Genomic DNA, 24,534 nt, shown 5'->3' on the forward strand with positions numbered 1-24,534 from the left:
TCGCGAGAATGATTCTTTCGCTTGCAAAGTCTTTCGACGATCTTCCAATTGATCCAAAGCCAATACGAAGATAGTCAAGCGCTTGTAGAATACAGTAGTTACGAAATTGAGCGCATTTCAATGGTCAGACATACCGTCAATGAACGTAATATCAATGTTTTCTGAGACCGAATGTCGCCTGATTGCACGCACGTGGACTACGATAAGATAAGGCCTCGCGAGGAAGCGTTCGACATTACCATTTTCGATCCAAGATAGTCGATAAACCGGTCAAACGTTAAACTCGCTAATACCAGCCTATCTTTTCACCGATATCGTCAATAGACAATTGCGAAACGTAATTATATAATTAGAATATTCGCTAATATGGACACGAATTTCAAAGCGTGATTAAATCAGGTTAAAAAAAACATTAAAGAAAGAGTATTACTATTCTGTTTTATAGTATCTTATAGTTGTAATCGGGGAAACGAATCGATCGAATAGTATTACGAGGGAATAGGGTCTCGATAGGCCCGAGTAAGTATCATCAATGAACCGAGAACGAGAGAAAAACGTCGATGAACACGTAACGTCCGCCATTCATCGTCCCATTCGCTATTTATACGCAGCTTCTATTTATCAGGGATGAATGACAGAAGACACGCACGATTAAAAACTTTTCCGCTACATCGACCTGGTTGCCGTAGCTAGCGACGTAAATATGCACCGAGCATGGATTTTATTACCCCTCGTTAAAAGCCGAAAGGTTAGCCTCGTATATTTAGAAGTTCGTGAATAATCGTGAACCTCTTTCTCTCTCTCTCTCTGGGATCGATCGTAAGCAAATCTATCTACCGAGATGAATACTCTTTCATATTGGCTTGGTCGAGTTCCTTGAACGTTAATTTCATTAGAATCTAGAAAACGTGAAATAAGAAAAATAAATCGTTTCAAAGTTCAGAGCGATACGAGCAACCTAACTTAAAAGCTAAGCGACGTAACTTAAAATTTCAATACTTAAAAAGAGACTATGTACAGCAATAAAGGTATAATAATTCGCTTTAGGTATGTTTCAAATATTAAATTTTAATTACATTGCTTCTGTATTATCCTTAACGCCAGAGATCTTTTTTTCCTAATATAGGTGATATTAGGATTTTGGATGGACGTAGCGTGATTTAAAAGAAAAAGAAATCGTGGGAGACTCGAGTCGATCCTCCGAATACGAGCGGGGGATGGATCGTTTTTCGACGAGTTCCGCGGAGGACTTCCGGCAGAGAAGCGGCCAAGTGGCCAGTTCCTGCGCTGACAACAGCTGTCCTGCTTTCCTCTTATTAAATATTCATCGACAGATGGCCTCGGAACGAAACACTGGATAACTGTGAAATTTGACAGTGCAAAGATTACGTGATGCAATTCGTAAATATTTGTAAAGGAAACAGGATGATTGTAGACTGTAAATGTCAAGTGGATAACGCGATGTTCCAGGGTATCATGAATCGAGAAAGGCGCTTCTTGAACGTTCTCTTCGAATAACTGTAATAACCAGGAGCAAGAAGAAAATATCCTTTGACATATTTCCTCTTAAAAAATCGAGAAAACCAATGGTTGGCTCGTCCGATCTATCAAGACCAGTATTGTCAGGGGAAAACAGGTATAATCAGTATGCAGCGGGAAGCTAGGAAAGGAAACGGATGCACCACGCCCAAATCGTTTAATCCTGAATCGATGGCGAGCGAATGGGCACGATTGCAAACAGTTAATTGTTCTAGACAGGCTCTTATCGTCAATCTGGTTCAAATTCCCCTATATTACTTCCTCTCTTCCACTACTATTCGTCATTCGAATAACTAAAGATATAATCAACACTGAAAATAGAGTACGTGTCCCCTATCAAACTTTCAACGTTTCCCTCTAGAAAAAGAACCTACCTTCTGTCAAGAAAACGTGACCCACGCATTTCCAAAATAGTTTTTCATAGAAGCAAGAACTCTTGCGAGAATCCTCTGAACGAAACGAAACTGAATCATCGCACTTCTAAAAGTCATTCTAAAAATTCAATTTCAATCTTGGACGGTGAGTTGCATTAGGCTTCTACGTGTGACAGAGGGTTCTTTCCTAACGCATGCATCGCCACGAGATGTCCGTTAGATTGTATAACGACGTTGCTCTTCTCCGTCAACCCTCGGCTCGTTAATGAAAAGAAGCAAAGTCGACAGAGAAAGAGAAAGAGAGAGAGGAGGGGAGTCGAGCAGAGGCGAAGAGAGGACAACGATGCACCGGGCGCGAGAGAGCGTGTGACGTAGGTGAGGCAACGGTGCATGCGACTAGAACGAACGGCGCATGCAGAAGGTCTGGCTACATGATGCGAGAAGGGATGCTATTTCTGGCGACTTAGATTTCTCCTTTCTCCTCCCCCGAGCACCGACAGCCGTGCACGCGTTTCTTCCCGCCTGTCCCTACATCCCGTTCCTCTTAACTAACTCACCGACTTTCCCGTCTCTTCCACGTCCCTTTCGCTTTCGAAGGATTACTACTCCTCCTTCCTGCTGCTACCTCCTTTTTGCTTCTTCCTCCCTTCGAGCTAACCCGTTTACGATTCCTACGGGATGATTTCTTTCGACGAATGACACTGCGGAGATGGAGTAGATCTTTATTAATTTGTCAAAGTCCACCGATCTTAGTCGTAGAATAATACATCGTCGTAATACGTACGTCGCGAAAATAGACTTTCCACTTTAAAATCTTACACAATCTTGAAACGTAAAAGACGAACGTATCTACGTGTTATCCACCATATTGGGTTTGTATCGAGAAACAAGCCGGTTGCTCAAACTCGAAGCAAAAGTGCGTAAACTGGCAGTAAAGTCGACCTGATCCGAGCAGTCGGAACAGATGGGGGCCAGCAGACGCTAAACAAGGCGAAACCAGACGAAGAAACGGCGAGAAGACGCCTTCTTCGAGCACCAGCGGACCGAGACAACGACCAAGGAAGAGGTGAGAGAAGAGAACGAGACTTACACGCGGTTCGATTAACTGCCTAACGAAACTTAAAATGCAACGTGAAATCGCCTGAACATCCATTACACGATCGTATACATAGCTATTCGTTTAATTCGAAACTTGTATAAACCCATTACACGATGATCATTTACATAGTCTTCCAACCGAGCTATCAATTAAACATCACGCCTTACATAAGCGCGCACGCTATCCAAGATTTCGTGTCTGCCCCGACAGAGGAGCCTGAAGGAATATAAAACAAAGGGGAAATAGTAGGAGGAAGAACAAGGAGGGAGCACACGGTAAAAGAAAGAAGAGAGCGATCGAACAGGCGAGGACAAAGAGAGACCGATGGTCAGGGCGCAACCAAGTGAAACGAGGAGGAAGAACAGGACAGAGAGAAGCACGCAAGCACGCAGAACGGAGAAAGAAGGATCAAGAGTAAAGGAGAACGCGTTAGAAGTGTTAGAGACGGTGACCACGTGAGGTCAGGGAGGAATGGAAGGGCGAGAGGGGATGAGAAACGATCGTTGGCTCTACGTTCATTCATGAAACGAAGGCGGAGAGCAGCTACGGAACGAATTGTTACTGGCACTCGTACAATCGCAAGCTCTGCCAACGGAGTTGCCAACGTCAACTATCACCGCGAAAATAGAGCGGGATTCGCCTATTTCGAACGGTCCTCTTCGGTCTCCTTCTCTATCTTCTATTTATTAGAAACTATCGCGTTTCCTGTACGATAACGCCTCTAACAAACCATCACAGTTAATTAATAATTTTCAAAACGATGCAGCATACTTGTCCAATGTTGGAAAATTTCCGCTCCTCCGTGATGGTTTTGGTAGGGTTGTCTTTTCGAATGAAATATTCGAGAATTTTGCAAAAAAAAAATCGTCGATCGTGGTTAGATTGTTCTTTGAGTAAACGTATTTAGTTACAATGTAAAAAGTTTTAAATCATCCGTCAATCTGTCCACCAAACGTAGCAATTCCTCGAATATCAAGTTGAGAATAGCTAGCTCCTTTCAACTATGCATAAACAATTTACATTCTTTTTCACGAGACTAATAACAAGTACAGCTAGATGGTTGGATATAACAGAAACATTCGAAGCAGCTTCTGGCATTCCATTATCTTTTACAATTTTTACATTCCTTTCTATTTTTTCGCAAACCGTCATTTTCATCCTGAGAATAAAACGAAAGGAAAACGATCGCGAGTTCCAAGTGTCGCATCGATGATAATTACACAATGGAAATGGCTGGCAGCGCGAGCGGCGACATTAAAAGGAAGTTCCGAAAATAACGCCGCGACGCGATCACGCGGCTGCAGAATCCCAGATCAAAACAGAGATCAAACCTCTCACATTTCGAAATTACGCGCCGTTTCAGATTTAGACCGGGTGTAATTAAGTGTCACCTGTGGATCGTGTGCGGTTAAAAGCGTCGATCGTCTTCCTTCCGTCTTTGCTCCGCTCGAGTGAACGATCAAAGAGTATCACTGACCTTGATGGATCTGTGATCGATCGGGTAACCTTTCCTGGTACCAGGACTCTCCTCGTAGAAGTCTTGTTCCTCCTCCCCGTAGTCGTACAGGGATTCCATATCCATATTGGCTGCAAAAAGATTGTATTTTAGCAAAGTATATCAAAATCAATGTATTTTAACTCCCTGCCTTATACAATATCCAATTATACTTGTGATGAACGAGTATTAACAAAGTTTTAATTTTATTCTATATATTTTATTAAAATTTCATTCTAACTTCATTTTTAATTCACAAGATCGAAGATTAAAAATGTCGTAAAGCAAAGAGTTAAAGGATTTTATAGTTATTCCATTCTATAAGTTGGTTTCTGCACAACATATAGCGTACGAATAAATTTGCTCGTTCCTTCACGAAGGAACGATCGCTTGGCGTGCAAAGGGCGTTTTGTTCGAATCACCGCGTGTAAATTCGATATTTAGGCGGTGGCTGCACGTGAAAAGCATAAGTCGCGCTTTGGACGCTTAATAGCGGTCGCAACTCGCCTTAAAAACAGACATTCCCCGTGCAACGAACGCTCGCACGCGCCTCTTGAACGCGGCCTGGAGATGCTAAATCACCGTTCCTTTTTATTTGCAACCTGCACAGTAAATTCTCTTCCACATGACGTACCTACTCTTCCACCCGAGTCTTCCTTTTACCACGCTGGTTGCTCTAAAACGCGAGAAATCATCATGCCTGTTGCTCGCGACCAAACGAATACCACGATTCGACTTCGCTCTCCAGCTTTTCGTCTTTGTTAGAAAATTATTTTCCATGATTTCTAAAAGACTCGAATACCAAAGAAAAGCGTCAAAGCTGCAGTTAGAATACAGAATAGGATAAGGTGATTCAGATAACAACAGAATATAAGGTTTAGCAAGAAGCAAATTAGAAGTGCAATTTTTAAAAAGATTCACGCGGCAAGGGGGATGCGAGGAACTACAGGCACTAACGTAGGAGGTTTTCGAACTCTGGTTTCTACAAAGATCAGGTTACTCCGGCTGGAAGCCCAAACGACAGATGGTAGGTGGAAAAGTGCTCGAGCACCACCATCGACTCTCACGGCTCTTTGTAAACGGCCGAAATACTCCTGCTTCACAGCCTACAAAGAGCCTCGCAATTCAACTTTTTTTTTTAACCCTCTGCCTGATACAAGGTGCCAATAACTTCTCAAAAAGAAAGAGTAGATACGTCTTTTCATTAGAAGCATAGAAACGTTTTCGAAGGAAGATCAACCATGGGCCAACCATGATCCTATCGTGTAAATTTATCTTACAAATATCTGACAAACTTTTTGTTAACTCTTCGATAAATATTCTTATGACAAGTTAATTGAATGGAATTTAATTATAGATAACGTTTGCGACAATGTTACGAAGGCTTGACCTAAAATAATTTCAAGGATTTCCACCAAGGCGGTCAACGAAATCCTCACTCCCACGATGTTGTTTTCAACTACGACATTAATAACGCTTAAAATATTCATTCAGTGATCCAACTGATAGCGATTCTTATCTCCAAGTCGCCTATCGATTTAACTCGTCGGAAGATACGATTTCTTGGATTCGTTTATCTAAACGGAGACGTTTGAAAAACGACCACTAGCGAAGAACAAAGGAAAGATTCAAGCCCAAAAAAACGAATTCAGCAAATTAATTATGAGCTTGTATACTGATAAAAAAATACATACGTTTTCAGATAAACTGATATCAGAATAACCATCTACCATTATCGATTGGCCAACTTCAAATCACTTTATTGCGCGACAAGGAAAACCATATGTTGAAAGAACAACTTTGACATTGATTAATGATCATCCTTAAGCTGAAGCGCTAAAGATTCTACCAGAATTTGCTACAAAATATTCCAATGGAAATTTGTTTTGTTATATTGAGTGCAAATTAAATTACAACGCCTGGTTATCTCTCAATCTTTCAACGATAGATAAGATTCTGCTTGATGGCTGATTACTATTAAGAATGAAAGAAAAAATAAATACATTAGAATTAATGCAGGTTTTATTAAAAATTTAATTATGTGTTTTGCAATATATAAAGTTTGGTACGAAATATTATGCGTTATATGCTGGAATCAAACAATGGAATAATATAGAACTAGGAGTCCAAAACGTAGACTCCAAATACGTTACAGCATTTAATTGTTGAAATTTTCAATATTGATCTTACATATACACGTATACATTATACACATACATGTTTCCTACATTTTATGGATGTAGCTGAAGATTATCAGTGGGACTCTGAAAGGGAACGCGATCAGTTTCAAGCTTTAAAGTGTTCGGCCGACTTCCGAGTAAACACGAGGATGCCGTTTCCACTCAGATGCATTTACCTGCATTTCCGAACGATGAAAGTGAAAGAAAAGATCGTTCGATACGGAAAGGTAAAGTCGTAACACTGTTGGTTTATTTTACTCCACAAATTCCTCAATCGCATACAGAGAGGCATTCGTCAATAGACAAAGCTCTACCATAGAATACCTATGTAATATAACATTTCGAATTTTTTACCCACTAACTGGAACAAAGAAAAAAGAATGAAAGAATGGCTCACTCTAATGTTTCATGCACACAGATAACATCGAAGTTACCGAGTTAGAACTACCTCTAGAACTCTTGCATTTTTTTGACCATGAAATGGAACCGAAGTAGGAGAGACAAGACAAGAGAAAGAACACAAATGGTTACTTCTACTAATATATCTTTAAACATAGTTTCAAACGCAGTTCTTCCTTTTGAAAAGTTATTTGAGCTATTTATCATCTATAACCTAATTAAAGTTTTACATAAGATTAGAAGGGTTATATACCTTTATCTTAAACAAATTTATTATCCTTCCAAAAGAACTTCACGATTGAAAGATAATTTTATTATGTCTTGTGATTATGCAATATTGACGATATCCTTGGAAATGGATGCTCGTTTTTTCTTTTTTAATTAGCTAACAATAATATAAGAATGTAATCAATACAATAAATTTAAACTCCAAATAAAGGGAAAATAATACTATTTTGAAAAACACTACAAGAAGTTGAACTATTTTCATAAAAAGAAATTTATGACTTGCTACCGTTTTGAACGATAACAAAATGGCGGAAAGAACAAGTATGTACAAAATTCTTACGTGCGTTTCGTTTTTCTGAGACACCGTGTATAAACTGGATCGTCCTTCGAGAAGCTGGAGTGTCTATTGTTTCAACTCCGGCGAAAGAGCAATATAATATCTTTCGAGGAGCTGCCGCTGGGTTTCCAGATGCGGGCAGACGTTCCTCCAGGTTCTGCATGCACGGGATACATGGACCCGTATGCAAGTTTCAGCACCCACGAAGGACCCATATGGGGAAAAATCTCATTACGCGCTTGACTTTCGAACTTATTAAAACCGACATAATATTTCTTTTCCATCCACAACTTCCGAATTCGTATCACCACCTCAACGCTCCACGAACTACCGATGCACTAGTGCCAGCTTAAAATTTGAACGTAAAAAAAAACGCTTCGTTCGAGAATCGAAGGCACGCTATTATCGAACGATTGTCACTCGAACTCGTATTGTTGCAAACATCATACAATTGGCTATACTCTGTTGAACGAGTCAAGTCAGCAGTGGTAAATAACATCACGTGATCAAAATCTAGGGCAAAACAGGATCGATTGTCAATCTTGAATTTTAAGATATAAAATGGAAAGTTATCTTTTCCGAATAAGTGTATTTTTTAAAATTTACCGACTTAGATTCATTGCCAATTAACCAAACAAATTTTACTTAGCAACTAGATTAGAATTTTCTACAATCCCTGAAGAGTATAATCTACTAACGATTACCGAGCAATAGTAGACCGATTAATCAGTTGTGTATATGATAAATATACTGATCTGTTAAAAAAAAGAAGCAACAATTTACCTCAAAGTGGAAGTTCTCTTTTTTTCTAGTTTTTCCAACAGAAAGCATATTTGGCAAAACAAGAATCGTCTTGTCTCTAAACCGATCAACGCGCAACGGTTTCTTTTTCTCTTTCTCTAGCACATATGCTCCCCCCCTTTATATCCCTTTCCTCACATCTTCTTCCTCCCTTCTTCCTTTCTATCCCTCGTGCGATGTCAGAACGTTCGCGGAGCTTTGTCATCGTGGTGTCTTCTCTGGCCTTTGATATTTGTCGCGTCTTTGGTAGAAAGAAGAAACAGTCGAGAGACAAACGAGGGAAGAAGCATGGTAGGTCGCAGCGTTGCCATGCTGTACTCCCCGAGATCCGAGAAAGTGTACAAAAACCATTCGACCCACCAACACCGAGGGCATCGCGTTCCTTTTTTAAATTGCCAGGCTAGCCATCCCCTCGTATGCGTTTAACTTACACTGTCCAACACACTATTTCTCTCTCTCCCCCTTGCGTTTCCTATCTCTTTACCCCCTCCTCCTCCTCCTCCTCCTCCCTTGCGCTCTTTTTCTCTCGTCTCTGTCTGTATGTATACCAAATACTGTTCGACGGAAATATTACCTACACGCGTTACCAGCGAAATATGTTACGCAGACACCGTAGAAAAAATGATCCAGATCTGGCATAAATTGTTTGTCAGAGTCTAAAATATTGGGTTAAATATTTCGCAAAAATACAGCCTAATATTATCACATTATCTAGATTAATGCTTTAGTAAAAATCGATAAATTTTTATGAGCTCGATTAGGTTGGCAATAATGATTTATTGGATATTTCTATAAGAGACTAGTCTCAGAATATAAAAACTAATGAGACTTTTTACATATATATTTATATCATTTTGCGTTATTTGTAATAAAAATCACAAATAATTGTAAAATATTGTAATAGAATTTCATTATCGAAGTGTTATATGTTCATTCGTTAAACACAATATCGATTCTGTATCACTTCGATATATTGTATCTTGTAGTGCGTTATCGATATATTTATTTTTTGATTTATAATTATGTATGCAAAAAAACAATTTCCGACAAAAACCTTACTCAAAGATTATTATTAAAAGATTCCACAAACGAACAGTAAGTACGTTGGTCGAAATGATAAAAAAGAAATTGCAAGTAACGTAAAATGTGATACGATTATCAGGTACGAGATATTTACGATCGATACGAATCAATGCGAGAGGCTTAATCTTCGAAATGTTCTTGCAAACATCGAGTGTCGAATTTCACTTTGAAAGAACCTTATTTGAAACATGTAAATTACATACATATGTATATTCAAGTCACGACCGAGTACAATAGAATCGTTATCTCTATTGTGCAATAAATTTTTCTTCAAATAAATATATTTCAAGCGAGACAGAGATATGAATAATAAACGATATGACGTAAGTAATCGAATATCTCCTAAATCGTACGATAAGGTTACACAAGATAATACGTTCGTGAATACAATAATACGAAAGCTATGATATAAAAGAATTCGTTTTGTTACACAGAGATGACATCAAATACAAAAAATAAAATGTAAACGCATATTTACGGAAAACAAAACTTCTATTTATTTACCTCCAATTCGGCTCCAGCCGATAGAAATAAACAAATAAAACCTGTGACATGCTTGTACATGTAACGTACTTAGATTATAATATATGTATCTTAATTTTCCGTGGGATGCAAAGTAACCAAGAGAACACTCGTCAAAACAAATATAGGCCTGACCGAACGTAGGCGTATTCTTTTCTGACGCTATGTTCTACCCTGTTGTAATATTTTAGAATTTCTTCGTCTCGTTTTGCTACATCGTTTTCATATTAATAAAACTCGAAACTCTGACCTAACGTAAGACCAGTACAATTCAGAAGTTTCGAAGATTTGCGTTCGCGCGCTCGTATCACGCAGAAAGCGCGCAGGTGGACTATCTTTTAACGTGTTCACTTACCTGTTTTCCAACGTAAAATCCAGTGAAGAGTGCAACCGTGTCAATTGTCCAGATAATGTACACGAAAAACACCAAACAGGAATCGAACACAAAACAAGAATCGAACACAAAACAAGAATCACGTGTACGACTGTGAGGCGCACGCACATCGGCAGCACTAACGCGGTATACCCGTACACAATACAGATTACAAGTGTATTATGGCCTCGACTCAGGCGTTCATGAATGAAACTAAAAGCGGGCTTCACCTCCCCACCCGCGGCACAGTACCTTTAGCCAATCACTGGTGTCGAACGCATTCTCCTCTGATTCGTTATCGTATTCTGCACATTCCGTTGGAACATTACTGCAGTCGGGATATACAAATAAATAGATGGTTCATACTAACTTCAATTTTTACCTACTATTTTATTAATGCATATTATACAAATTAAAATGTAAACTTTTAAAAATATAAACCTGAAATACAAACATGAGCTCGATAGGGTGGACAAATTTGTACTGGTACTATTATTATAAATATATAAGTGTTAGCTAGAAATAGATAACTAAATAAATATTTTGATCTTTTCGATAGATTTATTTTTAAAATATTAATATCTTTAATTCATTATATTGTGCAATTTTAACCAATCACATAGCCTATTGATGAAGCTTATCATATATAAGTAAGAGTACATTCTATATATCGACATATATTCTAGGGTAACGAGTAACGACAAGTATCTCGCAGGTTCTGTCCGAATAAAAAGGTAAAAGCATAGTACTTTAAATTCATGTTACGATTTTTAACAGCATTATTTATTTTTTTTTTGTATCTCGACAAATTTTTATCATGTTTTATTCTGTTTATTATATCTTATGTAATAAACGTAACCTATATTACATAAGAGAAATCTTGTATAGCATTTCTTTTATTTAGAAATTTGAATCTATATGTTAAACAATTTTCGTTATCGACTTTGTTTTTTGTCATTTATCATTTTATCATTTTTTCATTTAAAGTTTCTATAATTAAATATGCATTTTATACTCTATTTGTTAGAGAAAAATGATTATACAGAGAATCATTACAAGTGTACCAAAAGTTATCGAACGTAACTTTGGTATTCTTGCACCAGCACTTCAAAAGGCTACGGATCCTATACAACAACTTTTCTTAGACAAAATTCGCGAATATTCTGCAAAAAGCGCGTAAGTAAAAGTAAAATATCTCAACACAAGTGTTCTAATATCAATTTATGTTTTAATATCAATCCATAAATTTAGCGGTGGGAAGTTAGTTGATGCTACTCCAGAACTTGAAAAAGAGAGGCAATCTGAGCTTGATAGAATTCGGAGACAATATAATATAAAGGGTGATCCAAAAGACTTCCCGAAATTTAAATTTGAAGGTATGCTCATTACTTAAATTATTAATAGGAGTATGTATAGTATTTTATATTATGTTAAACAAGTTAGAAGTCTTACAATTATAAAGTATTATAAAACATGAAAAATCTTTTCTTTCAGCTCCAGTAGTGGAAAAATGAATATATTACATGACTCTTTACAAGTATATATAAGACTAGAACATTAAAATTGTTATACTTGATAAATAGTTGTAGAAATATATGTATATGTAAAATTATAAATATAAGGTTAAACTTTATTTTCCTTAATATTGCTTAAATTAGATATAATCACAGTAAAAACATATAAATTACTTTGAATCTACAAGAACTTTTGTATTCTGAATTATTTCTAACAGTGTTTTCATATTAGATTTTATGGCCACAGATTTACAGATCTTCATAAACTTCTCTATTTCACTTTTAGGAATCAAAGTTTTAAAGTTACCAGAACAAGAACAAAGTTCGTTCATATTTTCCCTCTTAATTTCGTTACATTTACAACATTGTAAATCTTGCAACATGTAAGCCATACTTTTATGATCTAACATGTCCATCAAAAGGAACTCTATTTCATCATTGTCATAGTCCATTTTACAAAGAGGACATTTCCATATGTACCTATACAAACAGTAGTATTATGTACTAGAATACACATAGCTTTTATAATATTGTGCATTACCTATCCTGATCCATGGTACAAAAGTTATCTTTGCAAAGATCGATGTCCCTTGTGTGATTACATACTTTGCAAATAATTTCAGGCACAACTAAAGAAATGCACGGATCTTTCCAATCAACTAGATCGCTGAAACTGCCAACTCTAATTAACTTTAACATATTTGTTCGCAAATAGTATACTTCGTTTTCAACTTCTGCATCCAGAGATAAAACCTGACATTAAAATTAATTTTTATTTTCTTTCCCCGTAAAATAATCCTAACATAGTCGTATTCGTGTTTAAATACCTTACAAACTGATTTTATTAACTCCAATGCTGGATTAATTTTCTTACTGTCTTTACCATCTAAATCTAAATTTGGATATTCTTCAATGGTTAATGTTTTTTCTGGAAGATTTTTATGTATTTTCTGCACAATTCTATAACATAATTGAATAAAATATGCCAATTAAGTTCTTCATATAATGATAAAGTAAAACAATTATACTTACTGGAATAGTTTTTGAGACATATCTCCCTTTATCAGTTTTTTAGCAAATTCTGCAGTATTCTCAAGTGATCCTAATCCAAGTTGTGCAGTTGTGCAGTTGTGTGATAATTGACTTAAATTATTTAAGTTTCTAGGCCTTACAGTAGTATTCAATTCGTGTTCCAATATGAACTGATAAATTGCATGGAAGTATCCCGCTATTATAGCAGTAAAGCTTGATCGACATGCAGCTTCTTTGGGAAGACACTCCATTAAATTCCAGTTCATTACTATTTCAGGCTTAATAGCAGAGAAAATCCAATGAAAATATCACAAAGAGAAAACAAAAAAGAATTATATGCCTTAGTAAATACTTACCTCGCCGTCATTCTCGTCTTCAGCATTTTCATTATTTGTATCCGTAGTATTCTCTATATCTTTTGGTAATTTTCCTTTTATACCTCCATAATTATGCTGTTAATTTATACAAATGTTCTTATATATTAAAGTATGCCATTTATTATTATATCGAAAGAATTGAAATTTTACTTACTACATCAAGCCATGTTAAATACTCCCAACACTGTTCAAAAGTTATTTCAATACTGTGGAATAATTCTTTATCGCGTATTGTTTGAACAACGAATTCCATATAGTTTAATGCATCACTCATTGTCCTTTTCTTGGTACAAATGATGATTTTATTAAAATTGGCAAAAATAATTATGGATCCTAGATTTTTAAATTCTGCTAATAACTGCGCGAATAATTTTTTCATATAGGTATGCAAAGTCCTTTTCAAAGCAGGATCATAAAGTAAAGAACTGGGTGAACGTAACCATCTAAGAAGTATAAATTTACGAATTAAAAAAGAACAGGTGTAACACTGGTATAAAGATGTCCGTGCTTACCTGTAAAAATGAATAATTTGATAATCTGCAAATATATTTTTATGAACTGATACATCTAGCAGCCATGTGTTTACCATATTTCGCAATATTCTAAAAGCAGGACTGCAAAGAACAGTTTCGTCGTAATTAGGAATTATACTTGTCATGCCATCGTGTGTTGCCATATCCTATGGAAAAATTTGAGTTACATATAAATATATTCTTATACTCTTTCTAACACGTTACTTTTCTAAATTATATACTTGAACAGATGTCTGTTGTTGAGTGTGGAATGCAACAAAATTACTAGTTCCATCAATATCGTGAATATGGTGATGCTGTAATAATGTATTTACTGCTAAACTTTCTATCTCCAATTCAATACAAACACTAGAATAAGTTCCGGCATTATTTGCAGCAGAATGTAAACTTTCTTCATAATCTGTCAATAATCTGTAATTCATTACATATATTAACATACTGGCAGTAATTCCAATTTCATGTTTAAGCATAAATGCAACCTGTTATCATCATTTTCGCTGCCACCCAAGTCTGGTTTCTCTGTTGAAGAACACCATAATACAAAATTATTCTTTTGCAAATGTCTTGCAAAAAATAAGTCTGCACCAAAAACAATAGGATCCGCAGGAATATTTCCAATTGGCACATGAAGGAATCTACATTGTTCTGTCATTAATTCATAAATTTGCTGACTCTTAAGGTAATGACGTAACATCGTTTTTGCACCAACTTTCTGCCACTCCAGTGTATTGTATAAAGTTTCGATATCTTGTACATAGGTGCTAATTAGAGGAAAGTCATTAAGTAATGGCATGTGAGTTACTAATGTCGTTTTATCTAAGGTAAAAACGTAAAATAGAAAAATAAAATAAATGACAAAAATTTAATGAAAAATTTCTGCATATAAATTTAAATAAAATGTACCTAAAGCTGTCTGAATAATAAATACTGTCGCACCATGTCCCTCGTTTTTATATGTAGTTATAACTGCTTGTAAAATACGACAGACTTGTTGAAAGTTTGTTTCAAATTTTAATTCGAATCGCATCGACTCTGGTAAAAATTTTACTTTGTCTTCCCCATTTGTGGATATACTGCAAAAGAATTACTTTTATAATCATTTTCACAGACTAGTAAAAGCGTAACTCAGATTTTGTAAATTATACACTGTATCTCGTTCTTGAATGTACAACGTGTTCATATTAGGCATCTGATTTGACGAAACAGAATCCAAAACAAATATATGAGCTCTTTTAGTTGCATTTAAGAACAGTCCCCATAAAGCTCTTTGATGGTTTGAACTCCAATGATGATATAAGAAAATATAATTAATTTCATTCAGCTGAAATAAAACAGATATTCTTTTACACCAAAGAAAAAATTACAAGTTAAAATATCATTACATTTTTAAGATATGATTGCACAGCAACACTCTTGTATTCTAACTGATCTAGGGCAAATGTATCTGCACCATCTGCCATGGTTCGTGCTGCCTTAGGATCAACTGTACAAACGCATCCTAATTGAAGAATAGCTCTAAACTCTAGTGACATTTGAGTTTCATAGATTCCTTCAATTTCTGGTCTACTCATATCTTCTAAAAGCTCCCTATGGATAAATTAGAATAATTTAGATAACTAAATGTAAAATATCATCAAACAATTTAAAGAATGACACTCACTGACTGTATAATTGAAACTGTGTTTCCGGTACAGTATATTGATATAAATTATATATAGGTCGAGATCGTGGAAGAACTTTCTTGCTTTCTTTCCAAGATACTTTTTTACCTGGTTCTGGATTAGGTTTAGGTTTACGAGTATTTACATAAAATATACGAGGTATTATAAGACGCAATTGATGTAAATCTCTATCGACTAATACCCATAATCGATATAAACCAGGCTTGTTTGTTGCTGATATCTAAACCGATAAATTAATTAATTAATAATCATTCAATACAATTATTAAATTTTAAATATCATTGTTAAAAAAGAACATTTTTCTTACTTGAATAATTTGCCATGGATTCATAAGCAATTTTCTTTGAGTTCGCTTGAAAAAACCACCCAATGTAGATGTATTGGTATCTCTTGCAACACCCCAAGAAACTTCATCTCCATCATTATTAGAACGCTTACTCTTCTTGCTCTTCTGATATTCAGCCCTTTGCTTAGCTTGATGAGCCCATTTCTGTTTGTGGAATTCCAACCATTTTAATCTTTCTTCCTTTGTTGTTCCCATTGGTGGTGGTAAACCTAGAACTTCTTTCCAACTTTTATTTGCATTTTCTGCTTCGTTTCCTTCTAAAAACTGTCGTTTTCTTTTATTAACAACTGGCAATGACTGCTTAGAAGTTGAGGGTTTCCCGGCGATATCCTCTATATCGCATGTTTCAGATGATTCTATATCTTGGTCGCCAATATTTTTTTCTTTATCTTTAGGCATCATGGTAAACATATCAGTAATCTTTTTTTGTTTATGCGTTGCACTTTTTTCCATTACTCTTTTATGCAACCAGTCCGGGTGCTTCACTCTAGGAACTGGATTGGATAACTAAAAAAGAATTATTCTCCTATTGTTATATTTAAGTTAGGAAGTTTCAAATATCTAAATAAATAAGATAAATACTCCTTGCATTGCTGCTGGAATTGTAATAATTTTTTGAATAGCACTTCCGAGTCTTTCAATATAATAACTCCAATCTAAAATATCCCGTATGTTGTCACTTTGTAGACTAGAATCTTTTAACCATTTTCGTAAATAGTATTTTCTTATTGCAGGTTCTGATTGAAATATTGCTAATGGTATTGCCCTAATTGTATAACGAAATATGTAATTTTATTGTCATACAATTTTCTTCATACAGAAGCAAAACTTCATCCCTACCGTTCTGTAACTGGTGCGCCTTGAGGTTTGTTAGCAATAATGTATTTGCATGCTAAGCCAGCATCTTTAATCATTTGATCACCTAAAAATTCTGCTAATCTTTTAGCAGTAGAAATAGACGTCGATTTTTGACTTCCATATTCCTCCAATTTTCGTGACATTGATTTGTTTTCGGATATAAGTTCAAATAACTCCGAATCTGGCATATCTGCACACTATAAAGATTTATATATTTAGTTATTAATATGTTACATATAACAGAATCAACAATATTGGATATTTACTTTGCTATAAAGAATATCAAGCCAATAATCTGCATCTTCAGCTACTGACGCATAACACTCTTCTAATGTGCTACCTTTTAAGAAAGATTCGAATACGGACGTCTGAAAAACTTTTATTAGCTGAAGTTCACCTCTTCGTTTTACTTCAAAACCTTTCAGTTCAGCCAAAGAACCGTCGAAGTTGAAAACTGCGTATCGTTTTTTTAATTTTTTTCCTTCTTCTTTTGCTGCAGGTAATACCATAGCTAAGTAGGGACCATCCACTTCAAAAAATATAGAGTTTTCACTCTTAATTTTATACGTAAGATTTTCAGGATCGACGAGTTCATGGTATACGTCATTAGTAAATTGATCCTATAAATAATATGAAAATGATAAAAAAAAGGGCTCTAGTTAATAAAAAAATGTTGTTGCGATTTTGATTTACCTTCACCATAAAATTAAGAACAGCATTCGGATATGATACTACCAATTTTTTTTTCTTTGGGTGAGTAGTATGAACGACAACATTATCAGGAAAAGATGCTGGTAGAACGCACCAGATTCCATCCGTATCTAACTCTAAAGGTCGACCAACTTGTTCGATAATTTCTCTAGCTCTCATAATAATGTGTGCTCCCGTGTAACATACTATGCCACCCATCTCCATACTAAACCATCGAGACCTAACATACCGAATATTGTATTAATAATTTTAAATATAAGAAAAGATAAACATACATACCCTTTTCTCATAACATATCCATAGAAGGAATTTAAGATACATTTGTGTGCCAGTTGTAATGAATCATATAGTACTTCTCGATTTTTAGCAGATTTAATATCAGCAGCATCTCCTTTTGCTACGGCTGTCGCCACCTCTTGTTTAGCTACCTTAGTAAGCGCCTTGTATTCATATCTTCTATCTCTAAACGCTCGTACAGTGTCAACATAAAATGAATTCTCTTTTTGGCAAATCGTTTGTGTTCTTTCTTCCATGCTAGTAATCTTAACTTTCTTGTAAGCTTTCTTACAGTATTCTGTGAGTCGTTTCTTCTCATACGAGACTTGTTCCTCTTTAGATAATTCATGATATGCCCTACGAGCTCCGCCTGGGAAATGCGGTGGAAATTTTTCATTTTCAAGTTGTTGCTGCATTCGTTGATATTCACTTAAAGTTGCAGTAACTGAAACCAAGTAAAGATATATGTTTGTATGTAAGATTAAATTTTAGCAAATATTATTTACGCATCTTGTTGTCTTACAATATTCTCCTCTCCACATCCACTCCATTTTTCTTTGACAAAGTGCTCCTGGTTTATTATAATTGCATGCAGCACATACAGTTTCATCGACCATCGCGGATGGTTGAAGACGATTGGTTAAAATAATATTTGGATACATAGCACCGACATCTAAGTGATATATTACGGGGTTCTCTAATCTCAATGGTTGATTTTTTAAACCTTTCAATTTCATTGTAATTTCTTCAACCACTTCCTCAAAATTTGTAACCATTTCCATGGGCACTTTTTCTTCTTCTTCTATAGCATGCTTTAATGCAGATTCAACGCCATTTATTAATTCTTCTACTGCACTTGGTACTATTTTAAAACGACAAGGAATATCGGCTCTGAAAACACCAGATTCTAAAGCTTCAACATGTCCTCCAACATACGTTTCTTGGTCTAATAAATGACCATCTTTCGTAAATTTGTTGAATTCCTGCTCCTGTTTGTTAGGAAATATAATGTTAGCTTGAAAAGCTTGCACCATTAAGAGAGATTCACATAATGTACCAGATCCCTTTCTAAGTACCTGTAAATGAAAAAATATAATTTATATCACTTTTACTATAGCTTGTTATATAACTTACTTCATCTGGTTCCATAGGAATAATGGTACACAGAGCAAATATGAAAGGATGAACATATTTATAGTAAAGATAATATGTTGCAACCGCATCAGAAACTGAATAATTTGCGAGAGTCTCTGGGTCCTCAGACGCCAATTTACACATATCTTCGGGATCCAGTTCCACTGGATTATACCTAAGCTTTGCCTTTGCTACAGCTTTTAAATTCTGAGAACCTACAGGAAGGTACGAATCGCGCCTGACCCAACTGCAATGAAAATTATATATTGGAAAAAGCTCTTTATGCAATCGTTCTTTTTGCAATTCTATATGACAGTTTCAATAAATTTAGTTTTATATATTGCAGTACCATAAACAGTCCATATGCATGGCTGGTCTACTGCTGTAAACTCCATCACGATTTTTCGAAAAACCAATTCTGTCTTTCATATCCATGTTATGAAAAGCTGCTCTAGTCTCTACAAATGGCCAATCGAAAAAATCACCGTTGTATGTTACGAATATATGTGGTCGAATATCGTTTATGTGATCGAAAAATCTTTTTATTGTGGCCTTTTCATTAGGTTCGTTGAAAACGGTAAAAAATCCCTCAAACTCCGGTTTTGGGGTATATTCAAAATTTTCGATATCATTTGCAATTATTTCTCTATTTGTTATTAAATACCCCTGAAAATATAGATATGTATAAAATATACCTAAAGCATCAAGTAAGTATTAAAATAAGACATTTGTCATACCTGTCCATCAATCATATATGAGATCATCATAATTTGGTCAGTATCAGCATCTGGAAATTTCAGAGGAAGTTTTGTAGTTTCAATATCATATGCCAAAACAATTGGATCAGGTGGTTCAATAAGATCATCTCTCTTTGTAATTGTTGGTACATCATTCCCTCTTGTTTTCACAGAATACCAGTTACCGCAACAAATTTTCATGTCTATGGAGACACGAACATGATGTGGTACATCGTATTCTCTGTAGAAATATATGCACACTGTTAACATGAATATTATACTCAACATATAAGTGAAAGTATATTACCTGATATCAAGAATATTATCCATAAAATCTATGGTTTTCTTCTTAATATCTCCCGTACCTTGTTCTGTATTTAGTACATCTGATAACATGTTTGAATAATAGGTATTATGTTTTTCACGTTCCTTATTTAACTTTACAGCTTTCATAATACCACGTCTTACTTTATTCAAGTCCACAGTATTAATAAAAGAAATTTTTAAATATTTCTGTTTTAAACCAATGAGGTGATTTGACTAAAAAGAGACGATAGAGAATTATCAGTTTCAACATCTTTTATACCCACTTTTAATTCTATCATACCAGATCAAGATCTTCTTTATAAATAGCCTGTACTTTATGTATTAAATTAGTATATTTTTTATTTAAACCAGTAGAAACTTCCTCATATGTATCCTTTTTGCATAAAATATAAAAATATGGATTATAGGGATAGGAAATCTTAAATCTAGTACAGTCTTCTTCTAAAAAATAATAGTCTACACCACTCATTAATCTTTTATCGTTTTCCATAATTTCTGTCTATAAAAAAGTAAAGTAATTTAAGGAACAATTACAAAGCAATTCATAATATTTTATATGGCCTTTTATACTTACTGCGTGCATATTGATAAGAAATCCTGTTCTTTCCTTCGTATCAGTTACTCTATGAAAACCATATAAACCATCTATTCTTATATTTTCATTAACTTCATTTACCCTGTTGCCCCCCGAAATCTCTCTAAAGAAATGTAAAAAGAGTGAATAAATTACAAAAATACTAGTAATCCATAATATACTTTAAATTACGATTTAATTACCCTGATGCATTTCCTTCTTGATTTTGATTATTCCCTGTATTTTCCTTAAACGGTCGAAATTTCCCTGTATTTTGTAAACTTGTCATTTTGTACGATAATCAATTACGTAAACTATAAGTAGCTTTAATTATAAACTTTAATTATAAACAATATGTCACCAATTAATATAAGAAAAACAGATATTATTAGTTATTATTTAACAAGGCACTGTGCTACTCGAAGCATATGTGTACAGGTTGTAATTTGCCCGCCAATAGATCTTATGGGTCTATACATATGTGTGTAATAAGAGAGAGAATAAGAAGAGCATATTTTTAATAAAAATACATAAAATGTAAGTTGAATAACAATAAAAATTATACTTGTTTTTGTACACACAATACTTTTACATCTTTTTCAATTAATTAATCCATATTTTCAAGTAATACATATGCAAGTATATATGATATTGCAAGTTTAGTTAAAAACCATCTTTCAAAACTCAATCTCATTATTTCTCTTATTTCTTTCCTTACTCTAAAAATTTACAACAAATTTCTAAATATCCTAAAGATTAGACTTCTTATATATAAATTCAACCAATTGTAATATATTAAGTTAGCATTATGAGAAATTTACTAGAAGTATGATCTACAAGCGCAAGGAAAAATCCCCAGACTTATCGATTTGGTTAAAGGAACGAAATTGTTGGTGGCTCCACGACAGTAATGCGGTTCAACAACAATCGTTAAGTAAATTGACTTCGCGATTTAAGTGAACGTACAGAGATATAAATAAATGAGAAAATTAGATATACAAGAGGCCTGGGGTGCCGAAAGATTAGAAGCGCAATTAGAAGCCGCTCGAGATGGTCTTCGAGGACTCGATCGAAGTATTCGAAAGATTTTGGGCCGGGATCTCCCTGAGGGAGAAAACGGTCCGCTACAACTACCACCCAGGTTAAATTTTGAATAATTTATTTCCAAACACCTTTAAATCATAACAGAAAAATGCTATTTCATAGAATATACGTTTTGCCCGATAGTTCAATAATCTTTGAATGAAACACTGTTGTCTACAAACATAACCTATTTCATTTCGATAATTTCCACTTTATTAAATTATACGTGATCTCATTGTATTTACTTACGATATCGTAGTAATGTAATGAGAGCTTTATTCGCTTAAGTGCACGATACATAATTACCAAACTCGGTAGTGATAAATATTCGTTCCACTTAACTATGTAACCTTATTAAAATAGGAAAAGAAGACTATGTGTATATTTATTGAAATATTCTTCTGCATTTATAATTTCAATAGATTATCACAAAAGAGACCATTGCAAGAGGATAGAAGGCGTGTTGTTTCTGATTTTGTCAACAATGAACTACCTGGTGGAAAAAGGAGATGGCAAGGTTCAAATGGTGAACCAAAAACAGTTTTCAGTCGGTTAAGTGCACGTGTTCCTTCTAATAATGACGATAGTGCCGATGAAGATGATAATGTTATTAAGGTAGAATTCTATAACAATTTGCTCATTCTTACCGATACATTGTTTTAAGTATTATTATCGAATGGGTATTTTAGCCAGCAGTGTCTTCGAGAGTGATAGCAACACCGAGAGAGATTCCATCTAGACAGGAAGTTATTAGACGGGAAAGAGTAGATGAACGTAGCAGACAAAGGAATAAACGAATGTTTGGTGCCCTTTTAGGAACATTACAGAAATTTCGGCAAGAAGAAACTAAACTGAAAGCAAAAGTATATTTCTCTACTTGATACGAGAAAGAATATTTTTTCATATTTCTGAAAATAACAATCCTTTGTAGGAAGATAAAAAGGCAGAAGTAGAGGCAAGAGTAGAAGAAGCCAGAAGGAGAGAAAAGGAAGAATTACGACGAGAAAGACAACAATTATTCTTATCGCGTAAACGGCAACTAGCAGAAGTCCGAGCGCTAGAGGCAAAATTGGCGCGCAGCCGACAATTTCAAGATTGGCGCGCGGCGCAATTACCACTTGCTTCGTTTATAAAAACGCGTGCCCAACCTCCTATTTATTACGTACCAAAGCGTAAACACCCACAAACTGATATTCTACTAGCGCAATCTGCGAAAGAACTTCATGGTACGCACTTCTATAAAGAGTGTTAGGTATAAATTTTAAATAAAAGGAATTATAATATGCATTTGTTCTATATTACAGAGGAGATCGAAAGAAGGGAGAAGGCATTGGTCGAAGAGCTGGAACTTATAGAAGTGCAAGTAGGTCTCGGAAAACATCAACAAAATTTTGATGGATCCGCAACGTTAAATACAACAGCGGAAGTTCCACAGTCGACGGAAGAAGGAGAAGAAAATCGTGATCCAAATCCAGAGAAGAACTTAGAATCAGAGAATAACGTAGAATCAGAGAATAACGAACCGGCTATTTCCATAAAATCCGACAAAGATGAAAATTACGAAAACACGAATGATATTGAAAAGAAGGAGGAAGTAAAGGTGGATGAACCAAAAGATGAAAATAATGGCTAGTATTAAATGTACTTACAATAATTGTACATATTACGTACATTGAATGGTCCAACGAAGGAGAAGATGTTTTTCTTACACAACACTTTACATGTATGAATGAATTTTACAATTTTCAAAGAAAAATTTCACTTTTTACTTGTCATCATATAAATATACATTCATTCCCTTCATCGAATTACATAGTCATTTTGTCATAATTCGCCAAGTAGCAAACGTTACTCAAATTTTTCTTAGATGTAAGAAGAAACACTATGACCGGGAGTATACTTGCATTTCATTGGAACCAATATTTTTTAAATGTTATATATTTGTATCATGGCTGTTGTAGAATATTATTTAAGTAATTACCATCTTGTAAGTAGGATAAAAAACTTGAGAAATAAGTTGATAAATATTGATAAACAGTCGTAAATTGAATCGATACATTTATTGTTTGGGAAATATTATGTAAAATAGTCCACTCATTGTTTTCTTCGTATCAGCATCTGTCTTTTAATACGTATATGAAGAAGAAAAGCATTGAACAAATGATTTAATGCTTTACTTGTATGGTAGAATAAAATATAAATTCCAATTTCGAGTATAGCTGTTGGTAACATAGTATAGTTCAAATACTTACGAAAATTCGTATATTTATGTTACCTCCCTTTTCTTCTCTTTTTTTTTTTTTTGTTGTACACATCATATGTACAATACACATTAATTACGATGGATAAAAAGTCGATAACTTTTTTCCATAGCAATATTAATAGATACTTATTACATAAAATCAATTTAAATTTATTATCTTAAGAGAGATAATTTTTCTTTTGTTTTTATTAAATAAGAAATAAAAAAATTTTTGAATTACATGTATTTTTAAATAAATTAAAATGAATGAGATCCTTTTATGTACATGTCCATTTCATTTTTAGTTAAGTTCCGTTACATATTCGATTAAAATTTTACTATTAATCGAATTTACAATATAAATATTTATAACTGTGCAAATTTACCTGAATCGAATACGTAGTATAAGTCTACGTGAAATGATCGTCTTTAAAGTACTTGCATACATATTCCTGTTAGATTTTTCGAGCAATTATGGTACCCATATATTTTCTTTTGGCATATTAAAAATTAATTTTCCAGTAAATATTCGAACAAAGGATAATACCGAAGAAATATCATTTTTACTTTCAAACTTCATTAATTGTCATTTAATCGAACTTGAACACCTCGGAAGATGATACACGATTCAGCGATGGGAAGAGGTACAGTTCATAAAGAAGCGAAGATTGAGCGTTG

General features: G+C 34.6%; 4 protein-coding genes across 8 annotated transcripts in view; 2 read left to right on the forward strand and 2 right to left on the reverse strand.

The window, feature by feature from the left end:
• The window catches only part of LOC132909361 (ETS-like protein pointed), a 144,185-nt gene extending 133,554 nt beyond the window's left edge, over positions 1-10,631 (reverse strand). Inside the window, exons 1-2 of one of the 4 annotated variants that reach the window (XM_060964150.1) lie at positions 10,413-10,631; positions 4,490-4,599 (exon numbers count right to left, since the gene is read on the reverse strand). In XM_060964150.1, the coding sequence (XP_060820133.1) occupies positions 4,490-4,594 (105 nt within the window). In that variant the 5' untranslated portion in view covers positions 4,595-4,599; positions 10,413-10,631. Of the gene's footprint in view, positions 1-4,403; positions 4,600-10,412 lie in introns of those variants that run through there. The other 3 variants (XM_060964154.1, XM_060964152.1, XM_060964151.1) reach the window with 3 other exon arrangements.
• A 392-nt stretch (positions 10,632-11,023) lies between these two features.
• LOC132909386 (ATP synthase-coupling factor 6, mitochondrial-like) lies at positions 11,024-12,063 on the forward strand. The gene is made up of 4 exons (XM_060964190.1): positions 11,024-11,164; positions 11,458-11,606; positions 11,682-11,806; positions 11,925-12,063. Exons 2-4 carry the CDS (start codon positions 11,464-11,466, stop codon positions 11,942-11,944), a joined length of 288 nt encoding a protein of 95 aa, XP_060820173.1. The 5' UTR covers positions 11,024-11,164; positions 11,458-11,463; the 3' UTR covers positions 11,945-12,063.
• On the reverse strand, positions 12,035-21,177 carry LOC132909351 (DNA polymerase epsilon catalytic subunit 1). 2 transcript variants are annotated; one of them, XM_060964134.1, is made up of 27 exons: positions 20,735-21,086; positions 20,532-20,655; positions 20,238-20,456; positions 19,938-20,170; positions 19,631-19,871; positions 19,243-19,559; positions 18,894-19,140; positions 18,283-18,835; positions 17,763-18,204; positions 17,466-17,703; positions 17,039-17,392; positions 16,755-16,969; positions 16,497-16,680; positions 15,876-16,421; positions 15,547-15,788; positions 15,269-15,473; positions 15,032-15,207; positions 14,790-14,959; positions 14,366-14,702; positions 14,108-14,297; positions 13,866-14,032; positions 13,508-13,796; positions 13,333-13,428; positions 12,977-13,254; positions 12,772-12,904; positions 12,486-12,697; positions 12,035-12,424 (listed from the first exon to the last, which is right to left on the reverse strand). In XM_060964134.1, exons 1-27 carry the CDS (start codon positions 20,818-20,820, stop codon positions 12,115-12,117), a joined length of 6,804 nt encoding a protein of 2,267 aa, XP_060820117.1. In that variant the 5' UTR covers positions 20,821-21,086; the 3' UTR covers positions 12,035-12,114. The 2 variants fall into 2 exon arrangements, with proteins under 2 accessions (XP_060820117.1, XP_060820118.1); XM_060964135.1 differs by lacking the exons at positions 12,035-12,424; positions 12,486-12,697; positions 12,772-12,904; positions 12,977-13,254; positions 13,333-13,428 and having other exon boundaries at positions 13,626-13,796; positions 13,940-14,032; positions 20,735-21,177.
• Positions 21,178-21,376: 199 nt separating this feature from the next.
• LOC132909374 (pinin) lies at positions 21,377-24,096 on the forward strand. Its single transcript, XM_060964176.1, has 5 exons — positions 21,377-21,672; positions 22,037-22,229; positions 22,304-22,477; positions 22,546-22,840; positions 22,919-24,096. Exons 1-5 carry the CDS (start codon positions 21,512-21,514, stop codon positions 23,245-23,247), a joined length of 1,152 nt encoding a protein of 383 aa, XP_060820159.1. The 5' UTR covers positions 21,377-21,511; the 3' UTR covers positions 23,248-24,096.
• Positions 24,097-24,534: the final 438 nt, after the last annotated feature.

Source organism: Bombus pascuorum, chromosome 7 (assembly GCF_905332965.1).
Source record: "Bombus pascuorum chromosome 7, iyBomPasc1.1, whole genome shotgun sequence".
In the NCBI taxonomy this organism is placed as follows: domain Eukaryota; kingdom Metazoa; phylum Arthropoda; class Insecta; order Hymenoptera; family Apidae; genus Bombus; species Bombus pascuorum.

Bases quoted from the DNA above. Each gene is read 5' to 3' on its own strand.
- LOC132909351 (XM_060964134.1), bottom strand. From the start codon at position 20,820: ATGACAAGTTTACAAAATACAGGGAAATTTCGACCGTTTAAGGAAAAT. The intron at 16,681-16,754 runs GTAGGGATGAAG...TTATACAATTAG, and splicing joins GGCGCACCAGTTACAGAACG to GGCAATACCATTAGCAATAT. The intron at 14,960-15,031 runs GTATAATTTACA...ATTCTTTTGCAG, and splicing joins ATTCAAGAACGAGATACAGT to TATATCCACAAATGGGGAAG.
- LOC132909386 (XM_060964190.1), top strand. From the start codon at position 11,464: ATGATTATACAGAGAATCATTACAAGTGTACCAAAAGTTATCGAACGT. The intron at 11,607-11,681 runs GTAAGTAAAAGT...CCATAAATTTAG, and splicing joins GAATATTCTGCAAAAAGCGC to CGGTGGGAAGTTAGTTGATG. The intron at 11,807-11,924 runs GTATGCTCATTA...CTTTTCTTTCAG, and splicing joins CCCGAAATTTAAATTTGAAG to CTCCAGTAGTGGAAAAATGA.
- LOC132909374 (XM_060964176.1), top strand. From the start codon at position 21,512: ATGAGAAAATTAGATATACAAGAGGCCTGGGGTGCCGAAAGATTAGAA. The intron at 22,230-22,303 runs GTAGAATTCTAT...TGGGTATTTTAG, and splicing joins AAGATGATAATGTTATTAAG to CCAGCAGTGTCTTCGAGAGT. The intron at 22,841-22,918 runs GTACGCACTTCT...TCTATATTACAG, and splicing joins ATCTGCGAAAGAACTTCATG to AGGAGATCGAAAGAAGGGAG.